General features: G+C 47.4%; 1 protein-coding gene across 1 annotated transcript in view; it reads left to right on the top strand.

The window, feature by feature from the left end:
- LOC142763193 (uncharacterized) overlaps positions 1-18949 on the top strand; it is a 493700-nt gene that overhangs the window by 390613 nt on the left and 84138 nt on the right. The window contains exon 6 of the mRNA XM_075865126.1: positions 16429-16677. Within this exon, the coding sequence (XP_075721241.1) occupies positions 16429-16677 (249 nt within the window). The remainder of the gene's footprint in view (positions 1-16428; positions 16678-18949) is intronic.

Genomic DNA, 18949 nt, shown 5'->3' with positions numbered 1-18949 from the left:
CATCTATTGTAGCGATTGTGGTCGAGAGCCCCTCTGATATAATTGGCTAATTATTGTTGGCTAAGAATACTTTTCAACCAACAGGTAAACCTTGAGGCAAACTTGCTTAAAAAGTTTGATTGACGATGCGTCAGTACTCCTTTAATAGCACTTGCATTCCTTGAATTATCAAATTTTAGAACTCGGCATCGCACACATTCCACGGCATCGCACAAACTCACAGCTACTACAATTTTGCCCACCCACATTACTAAATAAGTTCAAATTAACAAGCGGTATTCAACGTGTAAAGCCTAAAAATTTTGTTTTAGGTATGGTTTCCCTAAATTTTTAGCTTTGCAATAAGAAATGTTCCTTGAGTGTTTATAGTGATTTTTGCAGTGCGAGTTGAAACGTTTTGGCTTAAGTAAACCTGTCTCTGTTCCGCACGTTGCTGCCATTGTGTCGGGGTGGCGGGGCTTGTCAAGCTGCAGATATTGCAGGTTTCACCCTGCTACCCTTACCATGTATGACAGTTTTCCTGTTTTTTGTTTGATCTTTGTTCAAATTGTCTATAATAATATGTATCGATTACGGTGAAATAGACCAAATCTCAAATATTGCCACGCATATTTATTATTTACGCTTATGTTTCATTCGTCTATCGGCCACAAACTCTGTCTGGAATGCTCATCGACAAATGTGCCTCATTGTTCTAGAAGGTTCAGGAATGCAGTAGATCCTTTTAGTAAGATCACGCTCACTTCGGGGATATTACAGATTATTCTGCAACCTACGAGTCCGCTAGTGACAACGTTAGATTGTACGAGGCAACGTGTATAAATGCTGACGCGCTTGTTAGTTAATCGCTGGCCGACACTGTTCGCCGCTATCAGTGCCTGTGTGTTGCTTTATATAACCTTCAGTTTCCTGGTCATAAGTTTTGCCGAATGAACAGTTTATTCTAAACGTCGAGTTAATCCTTCATCCTCGTCGCGTCCCGTTACATCTGGTGGACGTGCTTCCCGGCCCATGCACCGAACGCCTCCCTCCAGCCGTAAGCCGAGCCAGCACCGTCAAGGGGACATCGACACAAACCCTGAGCAGCGAACCAGCTACCAACAGCAAGGGCTCACGCCAGAGTTCGGGCCTCTATCTGACTGGACCCGGAAGACTAAAAGCGGAAGACTTAAAACCGCTGCGACGATGACAGCCCCGGTACCACATGCACCCACCCTGCTCCAGCAACTCAAGGAGCCTCCCACTTTTCGGGGATCGTTGAAAACTCAGAGAGCTGGCTGGAAACCTACGGCACAGTTGTCGCCATGAACAGCTGGTATCCCGACGGTAAACGGCGCCGCGTCTATTTTTCCCTAGAAGACAACGCGAAGACGTGGTTCAAGAACCGGGAACTCATGCTACGAGCCTGGGATGTCTTTTGGACGACGTTCCTAGGCACCTTCACGAGCGCTGTTCGCAAGAAACGTGCCGCTATTGCCTTGGAGACACGTGTTCAGTTTTTGAACGAAAACGCGATTATGTTCGTTGAAGAGATGGCCCGGATGTTTCGTCACGCTGACCCCAGCAAGACCGAGGAGAAGAAACGGAGCTTCTTTACGAGGTTATTAGAGACGTGAAGCAAGAATTCTTTGCCATACTGATCACGAATGCACCAAAGACGGTCGCTGATTTTGCCTCAGCAACATCTGCAATAGGGAAAACGCTCGAGTTGTGGACATGAAAAAACACATACGCAGCTTCTTGGCTGTAAGCTACGCCAACATTCAAATGCTGGGAACCACCAACCTGGGTGAGACAGTCTGAGTGATTGTGCAAGAGAAGCTGCCGAAATTGCTACATTCAGCGCAGCGTCAAGTGGACTCCATCGTGGATGTCGTACGCCAGAAGATCCAACAATCGTTAAGCGTTTCTTATCCTCTACAGCCGCAAGTGCAAGTCACGACCTATGGTGCAACAGCCTGGTCTCAGGCCCTTCCCCCACGCCCACGCCAAGACGCCGCATCACCGCAGTTTCACCACGAGACAACATCATCGCCCCCCCCCCCTCGCCGTCGTCATACCACTTGCAAGCCAGCCACCGATACACACCGAGAAAGACCGGCGTGTATTGTTGCGCTCCCGACCATCGCCCACTATGCTACCACTGGGGTGACATCTACCGCCGGCACTGGGCACATCTACTGCCACTACCAGTACCAGCAAATGGCACTACACGGTTTGGACGTAAACGTAGCGTGTCTACAGTGGGGTTAATGACCTCAATATATCACCAAATACCTCGCGGGAGCGAAGGAGACACCCCGAAGAACTTTACTGTTCGCCGTCGCCAGGGCGCTACATGTCACCGCAACGCCGACAGTACGTCGGCCCTACTCGGGGCCGTTATCCGAGCCCATACTCGGAAAACTAATGGTAGAAACCGATAGAGGTGTGGTTGGTGGACGACGAACTGCCAAAGATCCTCCAGCACCGACGACGATGCCACGATGAAACTTCAAGAAACCGTCGTCAACTGAAAGTAGTCCTGACGTCGAAACTTCGTGGCCAAAAAAAGGCCTGATGACACAACGTGGAAACAGTGGTACAAACCATCGTAGCCGTGATCCTACGCCACGACCCTACTGCAACACACGACGACAAACCAGTGACCTCGACGTAATATTTGACGGCTACCACGTCACTGCGCTCGTTGACACCGGAGTTGATTATTCCGTCGTGAGTGGACCTTTCGCAGCGAAGTTGTAAAAGTAAAGAGTGTATTGCAAGGCCCCGAAATTGCAAGACCCCGAATCGAGGGTTCTAGTCCTTAGCCTTCACATTTGCGATGTAAGAGGCATGGCCACGCTGATTCACGGGAAAGCAAAGATAATGACGACAATCTTCAGCCAAGAATACCGGCACGTCAACATTGGTATGACGATCGCCTACTTGGAAGACTTTGCTGGCGCCGGCGATTCTTTCATCCTCTCCAACACTTCCGAAACTGACTAGACGAGTCGACCTTCCCAACTCGATGGCGGCGTGAATCCGAGCCTTCCGAAGCATTGTCAAGAACATCTCAATGCCTTTCTTCTGAAATACAAGGACTGCTTTTCATCGTCGTCAAAAATTCGCCAGACCCCAATCGCGAAACATCGCTTCATAACAAAGAAAGCGTCAGAACACTATGGCAGAGCTCCTACAGAGTTTAGATGCGAGAAGGTGAGGCCGTAAAGAGAGAAGTCAATGAAATGCTGCTCGATGATATAATCCAGCTGTCGAAGAGTTCCTGAGCGTCTCCCGTGGTGTTGACGAAGATGAAGGACAGAGCCCTACGTTTCTGCGTCGACGATTGTCGCCTAAACAAAGTGATGAAGGACGTGTTCCCCCTCCAACGGATAGACAGCACCCTGGGTTGACTCCACAAGCTAAGCAGTTTTCATTCATTGACCTCAAGACTGGCTGTTGGCTAATCGAAGCCGACAAGGGAGACCGAGAGAAGAGTGTTTATAACCCCAGAAGGCCGCCTCGAGTTCAAGGTCATGTCCTTCAGTCTTTGCGCAGCACCTGGACTCCTCGCCTCCCACCGAAAAGAAGGTCGTGTAGCGATTTCTCGGCCTGTATGCGTATTACAGGCGGCTTATCAAAAGTTCGCCCACATTGCCGAACCACTCACTGACGTTACCAGCACTAATGTGGAGTTCAAGTGGGAAACACTGCTGGAAGAAGCATTTCAGGAATTCAAATCATTTCTTCAGGTGCCTTCATTACTAGTGCATTTCGTCGAGTCCTTCGAGTTTAATACACCGACGCAAGCATTGTACGACTCGGCGCCATTCTTGTGCAGAGAACTGGCGGACTAGAAAGACTCATCAGTTATGCTAGCTGGTGGCTCTCAACAGCACAGGCCAACTACTCTACAACAAAAAAGGAGTATCTTGCTATCATACGGGCTGCATGAATGTTCCGCCCTTACCTTTACGGCCGGCCTTTCAAAGAAGTTAGCGACCACCTCGCCTTGTGTTGACAAGATAACTTGGAAGACCTTTCGGGTTGCCTCGCCTGGTGGAGTCTGAGACTTCAGAAATTCAATAGTACTCTCGTTTACAAGTGTGAAAAAAAACAGTCTGATGCCGAATGTCTGTCTGGTGCCCTCGTTGAACTACCGCCGCCGGACAACCTGAGTAATGACTGCTTCTTGAGAAGCTTAAGTGCCGACGACTTCGTCGAATGACAACGAGCTGACTTGGAACTCAAGAGCCTTGTGGAGTACCTCGAGGATAACAGCGCCATTGCTCCGAATCTTCTCAAGAGAGCACCGGTGTCATTCTTCCTGCAAAACGGAGTTCTCCTAAAGAAGAACTCCTCGCCCTTTCGAACTAAACACGTTCTCCTCTTCTACTAGGAGGGAAACCATAAGTTCTTCAGGCCCTAAGCAATGACTCGATGGCTGCACACCTCAGTGTTTCGCGTATACTCGCAAGAATACAGGAAAAGCACTTCTGGCCACATCTTATCGCCGATGTCACTCGTTGCGTCAAACCTTGACGAGGGAGTCAACAAAGAAAGACACCGCCGACCAGACCAGCAGGCTTCCTTCAGCCGATCGCATCACCTCACTGACTGTTACAGCAAATTGGTATGGACCTACTGGGACCATTTTCTACGTCGTCTTGCGGGAATAAATGGATCGTTGTCGCAACCGACTAACTCACTCGCTACGCCAAAACAAGGGTCCTACCTAGAGGCAGTGCTGCCGAGGCAGCGAAGTTCTTCGTGGAAGACATCGTTCCGTGTCATAACACACCAGAGGTCCTCATCACTGACATTGGTCTGACCTTCACTGCTGAGTTAACTCAGGCGATCTTGGCACACAGCAAGACAAGCCACTGCCGGGTGACAGCGACCACCCACAGACCAACGGCCTCACCGAGCGGCTAAACAAGACAATTCCTGACATGTTTTCATGTGCATCGATATCGAATACAAGACGTGGAACGCCATCTTTTTGTACGTAAGCTTCGTATACAACATGGCAAGACACGAGAAGACGTAGATTTTCATTTTTTTATTTATATATACCCTAAAGGCCCATTCGGGCATTACAAAGGGGGGGGGGGGTTGGTTGCACAATGAATTTGCAAATCCAAACATTGTTGTTATATAATAGAAAAGTGGTTAACAAAGTAAAATACAGTTCTACAGGCAAAGATGCAGAACAGGAAGAAATGGAGGCATGAATGAAGACCAAATAAGAGGGGCACAGCTATAGTGCGAAAAAGTATAAATAGATCTATTGAAAATTGCCATAAAAGAAATACAATAACAATGAAAGAAGAATAAACATAAATACATGCACGAAAACACGCATAAATCGATTAGTCTTATGTCCAAGAAAATATTCGGCTCGTTTACAAAAGCGCCATGATCAATGATTGAAGTGATGTCCCCCTGTAGTGTGTTCCAGTAATGTATGGCTCGAAGTAATTGTTATTGCTGATGCATGTTAGTGCGTGCAAAGATAGGCTGTATTATGAATTGGAAATCAACACGTTTGGAAATATCATAAAATGTGCTTATGCGGGCTTCACGAAAGCAGGATTTACTATTATCAAATGTATGAAAATGTTACAACAGTGACCAGAGTCTATGTTTTTGAACAGGGTGTAATGCAAGTGAGTGTATATTATCTGTAATGCTGTAGTTTTGAGAATACTGCTTGGCGATTAATCTTGCACCTCTATTTTGTATTGATTCGAGTTGATCAATGAGATATGATTCATATGTGTTCCAGATGATGAATGCATATTCAATCTTTGAACGGGCAAGTGTAATAATGTATGCTAGCTTTTCAGTGGTAAAGGTCACCAAGTACAGGTTTCTTTTAATAAATTGAAGTGTTTTCGGTGCCTTACTAGTTATCATATCTGTGTGCCCATTCCATGATAGATCAGATGATAAATGAATTCCGAGGTATTTAAACATAGATTCTTTTTCAATCGGGACACCTTGAATTTTATATTGGTTCACTTCTGTTTTATGTGCTCTTCTAAATGTCATGACCTTAGTTTTGAAGGTGTTGATTAGCATTTGCCACTGGTGACACCAGAGGGCGAGTTTATTAGGATCGGACTGCATTGATTCGTAAACTTTGATGCTGTAAATGTTTCTGTAAATGATGCAGTCATCTGCAAATAATCTGACTGTAGATGATAAATCATGTCCATACATTTCACCAGATTTCACCATACATGTTAGTCTGTGAAAGAAACCCGGCCACGATGCTCGACGCGATGCTACCAAACGTCACTCATGAAGAAACTCACGACTTCCCTGTCTACCTCCAGCGCACCGAAAAAGCCCGACAACTCGAGCGCCTCCGCATCAAGAACCAAGACAACCGACAGCCGCCGTTACAATCTTCCAGAACAATTCTTGGAATAGCAGCTTGGCGACCACGTTTGGGTATAGACGCCGATACGTCGACGTAGCCTCACTGAAAAACTGCGACGGTACTTCGAACCGTACCGGGTAGTCCGACGTCTTGGCACACTCGACTATGACGTTGTCCCCGACGGCATCACGAACTCTCAACGACAGCGTGCGCCAACAGAAGTAGTTCATGTCGCGCGCCTCAACCCGTTTCAGGCGCGTTGCGAACTGTGTTCTTTGTTGTTCTTTTTTATTAGTGTGCTTCGTGTGCTTTATTGATGGTACTTATTTATTACTGTGCTTTTTTGTTCATGTATCTTCCCTGGCGTTCAGTTTTAAGCATCGGGACGATGTTTTTTGAGACGGGGGAAATGCCACGTGCGATTCTTATTTACACTTATGCTTAAGTCGGTTTTCGGGCACAAAGCCTGTCTCTGGAATGCTCAGCTCAAACTGCGCCTCATTGTTCTAGAAGGTCCAGGATTATAGTAAATCGTTTTACTAGGATCGCACCCACTTCACGGACATTCCAGAATATTCTGGAACCCACGCAGGTGCTAGCGACAATGCCAGAATGTGCGACGCCACGTGTATAAATGGTGAGGCGCCTCATCACTCGTCAGTTAATCGCCTGCTGATGCTCTGTTCCCTGCACTCAGTATCTGTGTATTGCGGCAATCGCACCTTCAGTTTTCTAGCCACAAGTTCGGCCGAATAAACAGTTTCATCTGAACATCAAGTGTGTACGCTTCGTCTACGTCACGGCCCCGTGACAATATCTAAACACGCTATCAATGACACACCAGTTTGCGTAAATAACGAAAACTGACAGGGAATTCTGCAGGTAAAGTATAGGGGATGTTATTAAAAGTGATCGTGATGTAATTGTAAAATTACACATGACACAGTTGCATTACAAGCTAATAACATCTCATGTGCTTTGCTTGGCATAATGTTCTGTCAGTTCTTGTTAACATTGTGTCTCACAAAGAACTCGAGCCTTTACGCTTTTCACTATTTCGTTTATTTGCTTAGTGGCGCTCGTAGATGGCGTAAAAATACCTTTCTTTATTAAGATATTTGCGTACTAATTCATGCTTAGCTTGCCTTCCTGCAAATAAATTTCTAAGTCAGCAGTACTACGTGTGAATTGCCATTCTTTCTCCCCACCTTTTACAGCGAAAGCTGTTATGAGATAAGAACGTGGGTTGCGCGTGGCGCAGTGGCTGTCTGCCGCCGGTAATAACTTAAGTATAAAAAAATGGGAGATACCACGTACAGTGGTAATCGATCATATGCAAAGCACGATTGACAAATGTTGATATGTCACTTTAAAATTAGCACAACGTAACGAAGGGGTAGTAAATGATGCCGTACATGACTTCTGTGTCAAGATTATCATGTTGGGATGTGTTGTTTACATTGGTCATCTATTCACGTCATGAATCACCAAGTTTAGTATATGTGGAGCTACAGAAACGGCCGCGAGCACGATGTGAGTGTGGTATGATTTTATGTTCTTACATGACACGCGTGTCAGGATCATAATGCTTGCACCAGTCATATATCACGTCATCGAATGATGGTATGTAACACCATACTTGGTATATGTGGAGCTAACAAAACGGCCACAAGCATATCATGAAGTGCGCAGTATACTAAAATGTAGCGCTGACACGCGCGCACGCTGGGCACAGCGACGCAACGTTAGCAAAACGCGAGCACTCTGTAGTCTTAAGCGCGAGACAGACGTGCGATTTTCTGTGCGATGCGGCGTGCGGCGTCGCATGGTGCGGCGTGCCGCATGCGACGTTTCTGGACACACGATGGCAAAGGAGCTATCAGCGGCAGGCTCCGCCCCCATGCGGCGCCTCGGCATGCAGGGTCGAACGACTTGGTATCCTCGTAATGAGGCTCAAAACAAACAACATTGCACAGCCACGCCTCATTCAATAAAAATAAAAAATCTCATTCGTGAACGACAAGCACGTCGTAACCACGGCAACAGCTGATCATTCACGACTCCGACAGGTAGGCCTAGCATCGCGGGCACCGGCCGTCACCTACGCCGTTCACACGCGAGCTCGTCATCGAGCGCTTGTTTTTGACAACACTATCAAGCATTGCGCTCGTTATTTAATGCGTTAGCACACATTATTACTTTATTGATGCCATCGATGTGAAGAGCAAAGGCGGAAGCGAAGCGAGACAGCGCAGACGCCGGTAGCTGTGTTTACCTGCGAAATGACCTTGCATCGCTGCTCACGATCTCCGATCTCGATAGCGGTTGCAAAACGGGAGTTGTCGTGCAGAAAAGGCACACTTCAAGCACAACTTTATTCAATGTGGAATAATATAACGTCCCCAGGGAAATGTACTCGATGTTTGTCACGCCGCCGCAGTCGGCGATGTCAGCGAATCCACGCTTGCACCGCTCCATTACAGAACACCTAGCTCCATCGAGTCGGCTAGAGCCTTGGACCACGGGCGATGGGAGCGGCGACAGGGAGATGGCGCCACTAGCACCATGACGCCACTCGTATGCTCGCGCTGTGATTGACTGCTGCCTTGCGACGGTGCGATGCTGCGACGAAAATATCTGGCTGGTTTGATGCCCGCCGCACCTGCTGTGCGGCGGTGCGACGCGAGAATACGTCACAAAACATCACGAAACGTCACCACTTCGGCAGTCGCATCGTCGCACCACACGCCGAATCGCAGAGAAAATCGCACTTCTGTCGCGCTTTACGCCAGGCGCGACCAGCGTCCGTCGGCGTGGCCCAACGACAACCGGCGCGAAATGCGACATGCTGAATTTCGTGACGATGCGTTACCCAGACAACACTGCGTCTCCTTCTTTTCGTGATGAAAGGCCGCCGGACGCACTGAAATGCGCATGCGTCCAAGCAACGCAGCGCGGCGCGTGCCTGAGAGTATATGGCAGGACCGGCGCCTGGCGTGGCAACGCCAGCATGACGCGAGAGAGAGAATAAACATTTATTAATAACAAATGCACACTGAGCCTTCTTTGGGTGGGCCCTCAGTTCAGGGCTCCATTGCCTTGCGCGACCCTGCGAGCCCGCTGGACCAGCTGCTGCTGTTCCTGCCGGCGTAAGCTGAGCAGTGCAGACTCCCAAGAGGAAGGGGTGGGATTGGGAATGGGAGGCACGCCCTGTGGGGCAGAGCATTCCCACGTGGAGTGGTACACCGTCGGTACGGATCCACAGAAGGGGCAGTAGGAGGGGTAGAGAGTCGGATGAAAGCGATTTAGCATATAAAGGCAAGGAAATGAATTGGTCTGTAGTTGCCGCCAAGCGACAGCATCTGCTCTGTTAAGTGAAGGATGAGGGGGAGGATACGTATAACGGCTCTGTCGATAGTACTGCAGCGTAGCGTTGTAGTTTAGTGGTTCTGTCGATGCGTCGTCTGGATTGGACAGCTCTTCCAATGGAGCCCGGCTGGTCAGCTCTCGGGCAACCGCATGAACGCGTTCATTACCATGGAGAGAGGCGTGTCCAGGAGTCCAGACGATACGCACAGGACGTAATGAGGACGGTGAGACAGAAGAGAGGATATTGTGTGTATGTGCAGCCACAAGTCCTTGAGCGAAAGCACGGCAAGCAGCTTGTGAATCTGTTACAATAGTGACAGGGGAGTCATGTGACAGTGTCGTAGCGTAAACAATTGCCAGAGCGAGAGCTCCCTCCTCTGCCAGACCACTGTCTGTAGTGCGAAGTGTGGCAGACGCCACAAGGGCGTCTGTGTCATCTGTCACGGCTAAACACATGGCTGACTTCTCTGGGTAGCGTGCTGCATCAGTGTAAAGTACTTGTAAGTCTGATGTACCATCACCAAAGACGCGTGTCATAGCCTGAACTCGGGCACGTCGACGACCGGCGTGGCGGGAGGGATTCATATTGCGTGGAATCGGAGGCACTTTGATGAGTGCGCGGACAGTAGAAGCAAGTTTATATCGTGGTACTTGTGCGGGTTTTTGAGGAATCGGGTAGCCAAGACAAGACAGGATGGCGCAGCCCTGACGGGTCTGCCTGAGCCGTTGGAGCTGACTGTTGTGCTGGGCCTCGATGAGATCGGTTATGGTGTTGTGGACTCCTAATTGAAGAAGGCGTTGTGTAGATGCGTGCGGAGGCAAGCCGATAGCCGCCTTCACAGCTGTCCGTAGAAGGATGTCCATCTTTTTTATTTGAGCTAGAGTGAGATTGTGAAAGGGAAGATGATAGGTGAGCCGACTAACTATGAGTGCTTGTACTAAGCGGAGGACATCCTTCTCACAGAGGCCTCTCCTGCGATTGGTGATGCGTTGGATCATGTGTGTAATTTGAGTTATCTGCTGAGCCAGAAGGTCTGTAGTGTACGAGGCCTTGCCGTCGGACTGAAGGTAGAGGCCTAAAATGCGAATTCGTGGTACCAGAGGGATAGGATGGCCATCAAGAAACAGCGAAATGTCAGGAGAATCAGCGGTCTTGCGGCGCCGCTTGTATACTAATAACAACTCCGACTTATCCACTGAGCACGTAAGGCTGCCGGCAGCAGCATAGTCTTGTACCACAGACACAGCTTCCTGTAGGGCGTCCTGAATGGTTACGTCTGATCCTTTGGTCGCCCAAATTGTAATGTCCAGCATGACGCGACGAATTGAATGCTGGCGTGCACGCGCACCGCGTCACGTCAATACGTATTGGCGTCTTGACAGTGGCATGTAGTCATGTTCTCACATGACAAGCATCTTATGATTATAATGTTCACCAGTCACATACCTTCGTCATAAATTGGCGTCACGTAATACGAAATTTCGCGTTTGTGAAGCTAGCGAAACAGCAACTAGTGCATCATCAGTGTGGCATTTAGTCATGTTGTTACATGACATGCATGTCATGATTTTCATGTTAGGGCCTGTCGCTTGTCTTCGCAATGCAATCATGCCATACCATACGAGCTTTGCATCATGCCATGTGAACGAAACCACCGCAAGAGGTGCTGGACCATGAAATGTAGATCATGACATTCATGACATACATGCGATGGTTTTCATGTTGCGACTGGTCAAATATTGTCGAAGTAAAGCGAGAACAAAAGACAGAAACAACTTGCGACAGTGAAACAGGGTGTTTCTGAATGAACTGTACACAGAAGGCCTTCATCGTTTTCCTTCTTGCAATCTCGTTTTCCGCTGCCCGGAGTCAGCGAACATCTCTATTGTTCTCTTTTACGTATATACGCGTGTCACTTACTTGAGCTGTTTTATGTATAGAATTCGTTTTTCTCTTTTTGTGTGTTTATTGTGTTTTTCTTTTCAAGGGTCTTTTTGTTTGTTTAGAAGTCTAAAAACTTTAAATTATTACCTGTATTACCTATTTTTCCAACCCTCCCTTTCAAGAAGTGAATTAATTTAAAAAGCAAAGCACCGTCCCATTCATGGCCTATTCCCCTAGGTGGGTTGCGCCAAGGTGTTGAGGAACCAACCTACTAACCAACCCTGTTCATAGGAGCATGGCCCTGATGTTACATGCGAGCGACCGTTGTGGGAAAACGCAGTCAATCACTGACATATGGTTTCATGCATACCACACGTACAAGCTAAGACCGTTGCTGTTGACGCCTGGCGCAAGAGGGACAGTCAGAGACGACCTATTAGGTGACTTCACTTAATTTTTGCAATACACTATACGGTCCGAAGTATCGCCTTAAGAGTTTCTCGAACAGTCCTCGTCTTCGTATGGGTGTTCAAACCCACATTGGGTCACTGGATTTGTAGGTTACTGCTCTCCGGTGGACATTGTAGCGACCTGCGTCGTAATGTTGTTGCTGGCGGATTCTCAAGCAAGAGAGCTGGCTGGCTTCTTCCGCGGAACGGTATATATGTCGGCGCCCATATCATTGTCATCGCATTCATGTGGTAACACGGCATCTAGCACTGTCCATACCTCCTGTCCGTGAACAACGCTGAATGGAGTCATGCGAGTCGTTTCTTGCTTGGCTGTATTGTACGCGAACGTGATATAGGCCAATATCTCGTCCCAATGTTTATGTCGAACGTCCACTTACATCGACAGAATATCTTCAATTGTCTTGTTCAGGCGCTCTGTCACTCCGTTCGTCTGCGGGTGGTAGGCAGTGGTCTCTGGATGCCTCCTTCTGCTTAACATCAATGCGTGCTCAAGAAGAGCCGCCGTGAATGCAGGCCCGCGGTCTGTTATCATGACGAATAGTGCACCATGTCGCAGTACAACATTTTCTATGAAAAATTTGGCTACCTCCGCTGCTGTGCTTCGTTGGATAGCCTTCGTTTTGGCGTACCGGGTAAGGTAATCCGTCGCGATGATAACCCAGCGGTTCCCTGCAGAAGAAGTAGCAAGTGGATCTAAGATATCCAGATATCCATTCCGATCTGGTCGAATGTTGCACTTTGGACCTGAACAGGTTGCAGCAAGCCGGCTTCTTTCATCGGAGGAGACTTACTTCGCTGGCAGTCAAACAAGTACGAATGTGTTGCTTCCCGGCAGCGGTGAACCTTGGCCAGTAATATCTTTGCTGAACTCTCGCCAATGTGCGCGTGTAGCCTAAGTGACCAGAAGTCGAATTGTTGTACAAGCTTGAAAGTTGCTGGGATGACAAGCAAGTAGGGAGACCTGATCGACGAAAAATTTCTTTTGTATAGGACGCTGTTTCGTACGGAAAACGACAACAATACTCTTGCAAAAACTATGGGTGCGCTCTGAGACCGCCCTTCCGAGTAATTATTCTAACGAAGCAACTCAGGGTCATCTCATTGTTGTTGGACGATGGGAGACGGCTTGTTGGGAGACAGCTCTTCGTACGGTGGCATGACGGCGGGGCGCCGCGGTGTTTGTTCTTGCCGTGGGGACCAAAGAACGGCTGTCGATGGCTGGCGGAAGGACGGCACGATGGGCGGTGGGCTTCGAAGGGTGGCTGCGTAGCTCATGGGTCGCTGATCGTGAGTAGGATCAGCTGTTGAAAACACTTGGCGTAATTCTGCGCGGACGACTTCAGCGACAGACGCCGTCGGTGGGTCCGTGACCAGAGTTTGCAGCTTCAGCAGCTCTTCGCGAACAATCGCTCGTAATAAATCTCGCAACAAGCTTTGATTTTGAGATGTCGTAGCTGCGACTTGAATGTGCGCACTGCTCGACAAGCGATCGTACTGTCGGCATCCTTGGTGAAGCGCCCACTCAATAGTCATAACTTCTTTGATGAAGTCTGTCACGGTGTTTGGCGGGTCCCGCAATATCCGGCGAACAACTGCTCTTTAACGCCGCGCATGAGGTAGCGTAACTTTTTGTCGTTGGTCATGTCCGTGTCAGCTCTACGGAAGAGACGGTCCATGTCCTCAGTGAACATTGCGACCGTTTTATTGGGTTTCTGAAACCTTAGCTCTAATAATTGCTGCGCACGGTCGCGTCGGTCGACATTGGCAAATGTGTAAATCATCCTCATTTTCAAGTCACTCCGTGTTGACCAACTGCCTTCCCTGTTCCCGTACCAAGTACGAGCGCTGTCGTCGAGATAGAAACAGGCACGGCAGAGCCTTTGTTCAAGAGACCACTGGTTGATGTTGGCGACACGTTCATGGTGATCAAGCCAGTCTTTGATGTCTTCATGTGCACCGCCACCAAAGCAATCAGGCACTAGCGGTGAAAACAACGTTAGCTGAGGTGGGTTCGGCGGACTACTGTCTCGTAGTACCTGTTGTGGACTGGCGGTGGACATTGGTATATGTGAGCGGTGCCTTGTAGAGTGTTCCTGCAAGGGGGTGAACTCTGGAGGAAGGCCTTGCAAGTGACGACTGAAGCGATGCACGGGAGTTTCGACAAGTGCGTCCGGGCTGGATGAACGGCTCCCCGTGGGAGTGTGGAGCATCAGGTGGGGTCGCGGGCCAGCAACTCCACCAGTGTCGCAGTGTAGCGAGAACAAAAGACAGAAAGAACTTGCGACAGTAAAACAGTGTGTTTCAGAATAAACTGTTCACAGAAGGCCTTCTACATCTTCCTTCTTCCAACCTCCTGTCTTCTTACCCGGGGTCTGCTGAACACCTCCATCTTCGTTCTCTTCTACGTATATACACGTGTCAATATGTTTTTCATACATACATGTTATGCCATACCAAGTTTGGTATCGATATCATTATCGAAACTGCCAGGAGAGCTAAATGTCGTAGGCGGCTAGATAGATAGATAGATAGATAGATAGATAGATAGATAGATAGATAGATAGATAGATAGATAGATGATATATATATATATATATTGATATATAGATAGATGCATACATAGATAGATAGATAGATAGATAGATAGATAGATAGATGATAGATAGATAGATAGATACGCCAAAAGTAACTGAAGTTTGCCAAGAAATGCTTCGCATTTAAAACACCAATGACACAGTGGGATTTAAACCCAGGTCCCCTGCGTGCCAGCCTAATATTCCACCTCTCAAGCACGCCAGTGCTTGGGAATCGTTTCTAAACTGACCTGAGGCAGGCTTGATTACGGGAAAGGAATTGCGTTAATAAGGGTAGTAAAGCACTTTAGAACGTCAAAGGAACATCCAAGAGTCACGCAATGTGGATTGCGTAATGCGTGGGTCGTCTTATACTGCAACCCATTAGAAAACTTGTTCTTGATCACTTATTAACAGTGGCGCATACCCTCTTCAGGCATGACGCTTCACCGTCGTCGGCCACTGTACAAGAAATGGCAGAAAATTTCTGATAAGTTTTATAGCGACCATGAAGCTTCTCTAAGAAATGATGAAGGATACATAGTGAATGTTGGTCTACTGCACGAAAACTATTAATATTTATAGCGGAGTGGAGACCTATAAGTGTTCTCGTAGCACTGGCCCAAAGAGTGTTTAGAAAAGGCTTTGAACGGCCACTCTTGTAGCTTTCGCTGTGACTGTGCTGTGCATTGCGCGCAGACCTATCGTTTTTCAAAGACGATAGTCTTTCTTGGGGACCTCCGACGCAAAAATTTTGGTGTCTATCTATCTATCTATCTATCTATCTATCTATCTATCTATCTATCTATCTATCTATCTATCTATCTATCTATCTATCTATCTATCTATCTATCTATCTATCTATCTATCTATCTATCTATCTATCTGTCTGTCTGTCTGTCTGTCTGTCTGTCTGTCTGTCTGTCTGTCTGTCTGTCTGTCTGTTTGTCTGCGGACTTCTCTGTTTGTACGCCGAAACGATACCTTAAACGGCCAAAATCTAACTTCATCCGCAGTGCCCACCAATATTGCTCAAGTTTCAGGGTTCATACGTTGGCAATGGTCAGTTAAGAAGCAAGTATTGGGCATATCCGAGGCGCAATAACAACGCGCTAATAGTCTGTATGTATTTGTTTATTCTAGAAAAGGCATACATAAGTAATTTTAAGGCCTGTAGCGCTTATCACGCTGCACTGACAATGCAACGCTTGCATGAAAAGGCAAGTGTTTCCAACGCCTTGCTAAGACGAAAAGGTGGTGGATCTGTCAATCGCCTTGTGTTCTACATCTTTCTGCCTGTGAAACAGGCACGCATTCCGCGCGCTTCGTGTTCCAAGATTATTGCCAGATAGCGCTCGTGTCTCACGTGTAACGTGCCTCGATGCGCTCGTTCGCCTCCAGTGTACGCATTGAGGCACTCTAATGTAGTGCCTCCAGAATATCATTAACCGGTTTTGATGCACAAAACATCAAATGAACGTTTTCTTCACTCTCTCCAGACTCAAGACTATCGTCTTTCGACGACATTTGCAGTGAAACTTACAAAGAAGGGGCCATTTTTCGCGCTCTGTCTTTCCAATATTTTCTTAGTTTCTTACGTTACTCACTAATAATTTGCTGCCCACTCCACTATAACTTCTGGTTCATTTTTCATGCACGCTTTTGACGCACGTTGTGCTGATATTCAATACGTGCTTAAGTCCTGTAGTGTAGAGGTTTATAAAGGACACCGTGTGGCATTCTCCTTCTTCCCAGAGACCGGCACGGGCGTCAACTACGCGTACAAAAAGAAGACGCAGCAGAGCTCGACTTATGAGCTGTATGGAATCCAGTACACATCAGACAAGGCGGTGGACGGATCGCACAACACGGACGGCCTCAAGCCGCCCTACTTCGCTCACACACTGGACTCCTACTGGAACGAGCTCTTTCCGTGGTGGATGGTGGACCTGGCCCAGGATGTCACCGTCACAGGCATACGCATACGCAACCGCAAGGAGTGGGGTACGATCTCTTTCCTCCTATAGAAAAGCAAGCATGTGCGCCAACTAGTTTGCTCGTATGCCTAATGCTGTTTCCCACAAATGTCTAAATCATAGGCAACGACGGGTACCACTTTTCCGCTTTGGAAAGCAAGCTGTGTGGAAAATAAATATAGAGTCATTCCCCACTCCACCTACTCACGCTAATCGAACGAACTACTCAATTTATTTAGGTAAACTAGCAAATAAGGCGGTGTGTAACAATTAAAACAAGCCCTTGAATTTTCACTTGTTAGTTTCCTCCATAAGAAAATGTTTTAGAACACGAAAGTGATTGAATGTAAATGCTCAAGTTAGGGCTACCTCAAGTAATAATAATATAATAATAATAATAATGGGAAAATTTCTACTAATAAAAAGTTCTTGAAGGGGGTGAGAAGAAAAACGACTGTCCACTTGAATATGTTTCCACCCGTATGAATTCAGTGGTAAAGACAGCGGCGTACCGACTATTCCGCGAGTAGGACGGCAAACCAACCTCACTCGTCAGCCGCATTATACACACACACAACACACACACACACACACACATATATATATATATATATATATATATATATATATATATATATATATATATATATGCGATCTAACCGACAATTATGCAAGGAAAGTATAGGGAAAGTTATGAGACCTAATTCTAATGAAAATGTCAAGAAAGAGTAGTGAATGAAAAGATAACTTGCCGTGGACAAGAACTGATCCTGCGAACTTGAAAAAAAAGCACAACATATCCACGGAGTTAACAATGATGACAGGAGCGAAGCGTCCGTGTACATCCGTTCGTGTTTCTGTCTATCCGTACGTCTATGTGTTGGTCCATGCGTCCATCTGCGCGTCCATTCATGCATCCGTCCATCCGTACGTCTGTGCATCCATCCATATACATGTCTGTCTGTCTGTCTGTCTGTCTGTCTGTCTGTCTGTCTGTCTGTCTGTCTGTTTGTCATTCCATGCGTCCATGCGTCCAATCTCTTTCGAGAATGCAGACAGCGTGCGGGTAACACCGGCTAGACACAAGCCAGGAAAGCCGAGCGCAAGCGTCTTCAACGCGCCCACCGCTTTGCTTCGCCCATGCCCCAGCAACGATCCGCCACGTACGGCGACTATCCAGAAGACCGACGCAGGCACTCCTGTCTGCGCACCCATCACAAATTGCGTAGCAGCCAATCAGATGGATGGATGAATGGGTATGGCTGTACCCTTTAGATCGGGCGGTGGCTAGCGCCACCAAGCTGTAATACCTAATAAACCAAAAACTAGATTTATTTATTATTTTTCCCTTAACTAGCGAGGTTGAGGATTCGTACTTTGCAGCGAAGGGCTCAATTTTCACTCGTGCCTTGACTTTAGCCACCAATCAGATAACCTCCTTCAAGTTAATTCTACCCGCTTAAAGTCTATTTTGCCCTCACTGTCCCTAAACCCCAGTGCTTTGAAAAACTCTGCACCATCAACCTGAACTACAGGGTGAAGCCCTTTACAGAACATTATCAAGTGTTCGGCAGTTTCTTCTTCCTCTCCACACGCACTGCATACCGTGTCTACCCCTTCGTATTTGGCCCGATATGTCTTCGTTCGCAATACTCCCGTCCTGACCTCAAACAGTAGAGAACTACCCAGAGTATTATCATAGATCCTTTCCTTGGCTATTTCCTGCTTAAAAGTTCGATAGATCCTTAGTGCGGACTTCTTAATCATGCCAGTTCTCCACATATTGGTCTCAGCTTCCTTCCCCTTCTTCTTAACCGATAATTCTTTTTGGTTTGGCCCCTGCTGTTTTCCAAGTATTTACCAGTCAATTTTCTGGTTCGCTTCCGCCATTTTGTATCGACATTCTTCATGTACAAGTAGCTGAATATCTTCCTAGCAGAACGCTCCTCTCCCATTTCTCTCAATCGCTTCTCAAAATTTATCTTGCTGCTAACTTCCCTGCCCTCAAATGATGTCCATCCCATATCACCTTGTACTCCCTGATTTGGTGTATTCCCAAGAGCTCCTAAGGCAAGCTTACCTATTGCACGTTGCTTAATTTCTAATCTTGCTTGAACTTCTGATCTCATGCACAAGACCACATTGCCGAACGTCAGACCAGGAACCATGACCCCTTTCCATATTCCTCTCACAACATCATACCTATTGTAATTCCACAGTGCCCTGTTTTTCATTACCGCTGCATTCCTGTTACCTTTAGTCGACACGTATATTTCGTGATCCCTTAGGTACTCGGCCCC

This window comes from Rhipicephalus microplus, chromosome 1, assembly GCF_043290135.1.
Source record: "Rhipicephalus microplus isolate Deutch F79 chromosome 1, USDA_Rmic, whole genome shotgun sequence".
NCBI classification, from domain to species: domain Eukaryota; kingdom Metazoa; phylum Arthropoda; class Arachnida; order Ixodida; family Ixodidae; genus Rhipicephalus; species Rhipicephalus microplus.
Note: the sequence above shows the minus strand (reverse complement) of the source record. Positions and strands in the feature narration are given on the sequence as shown.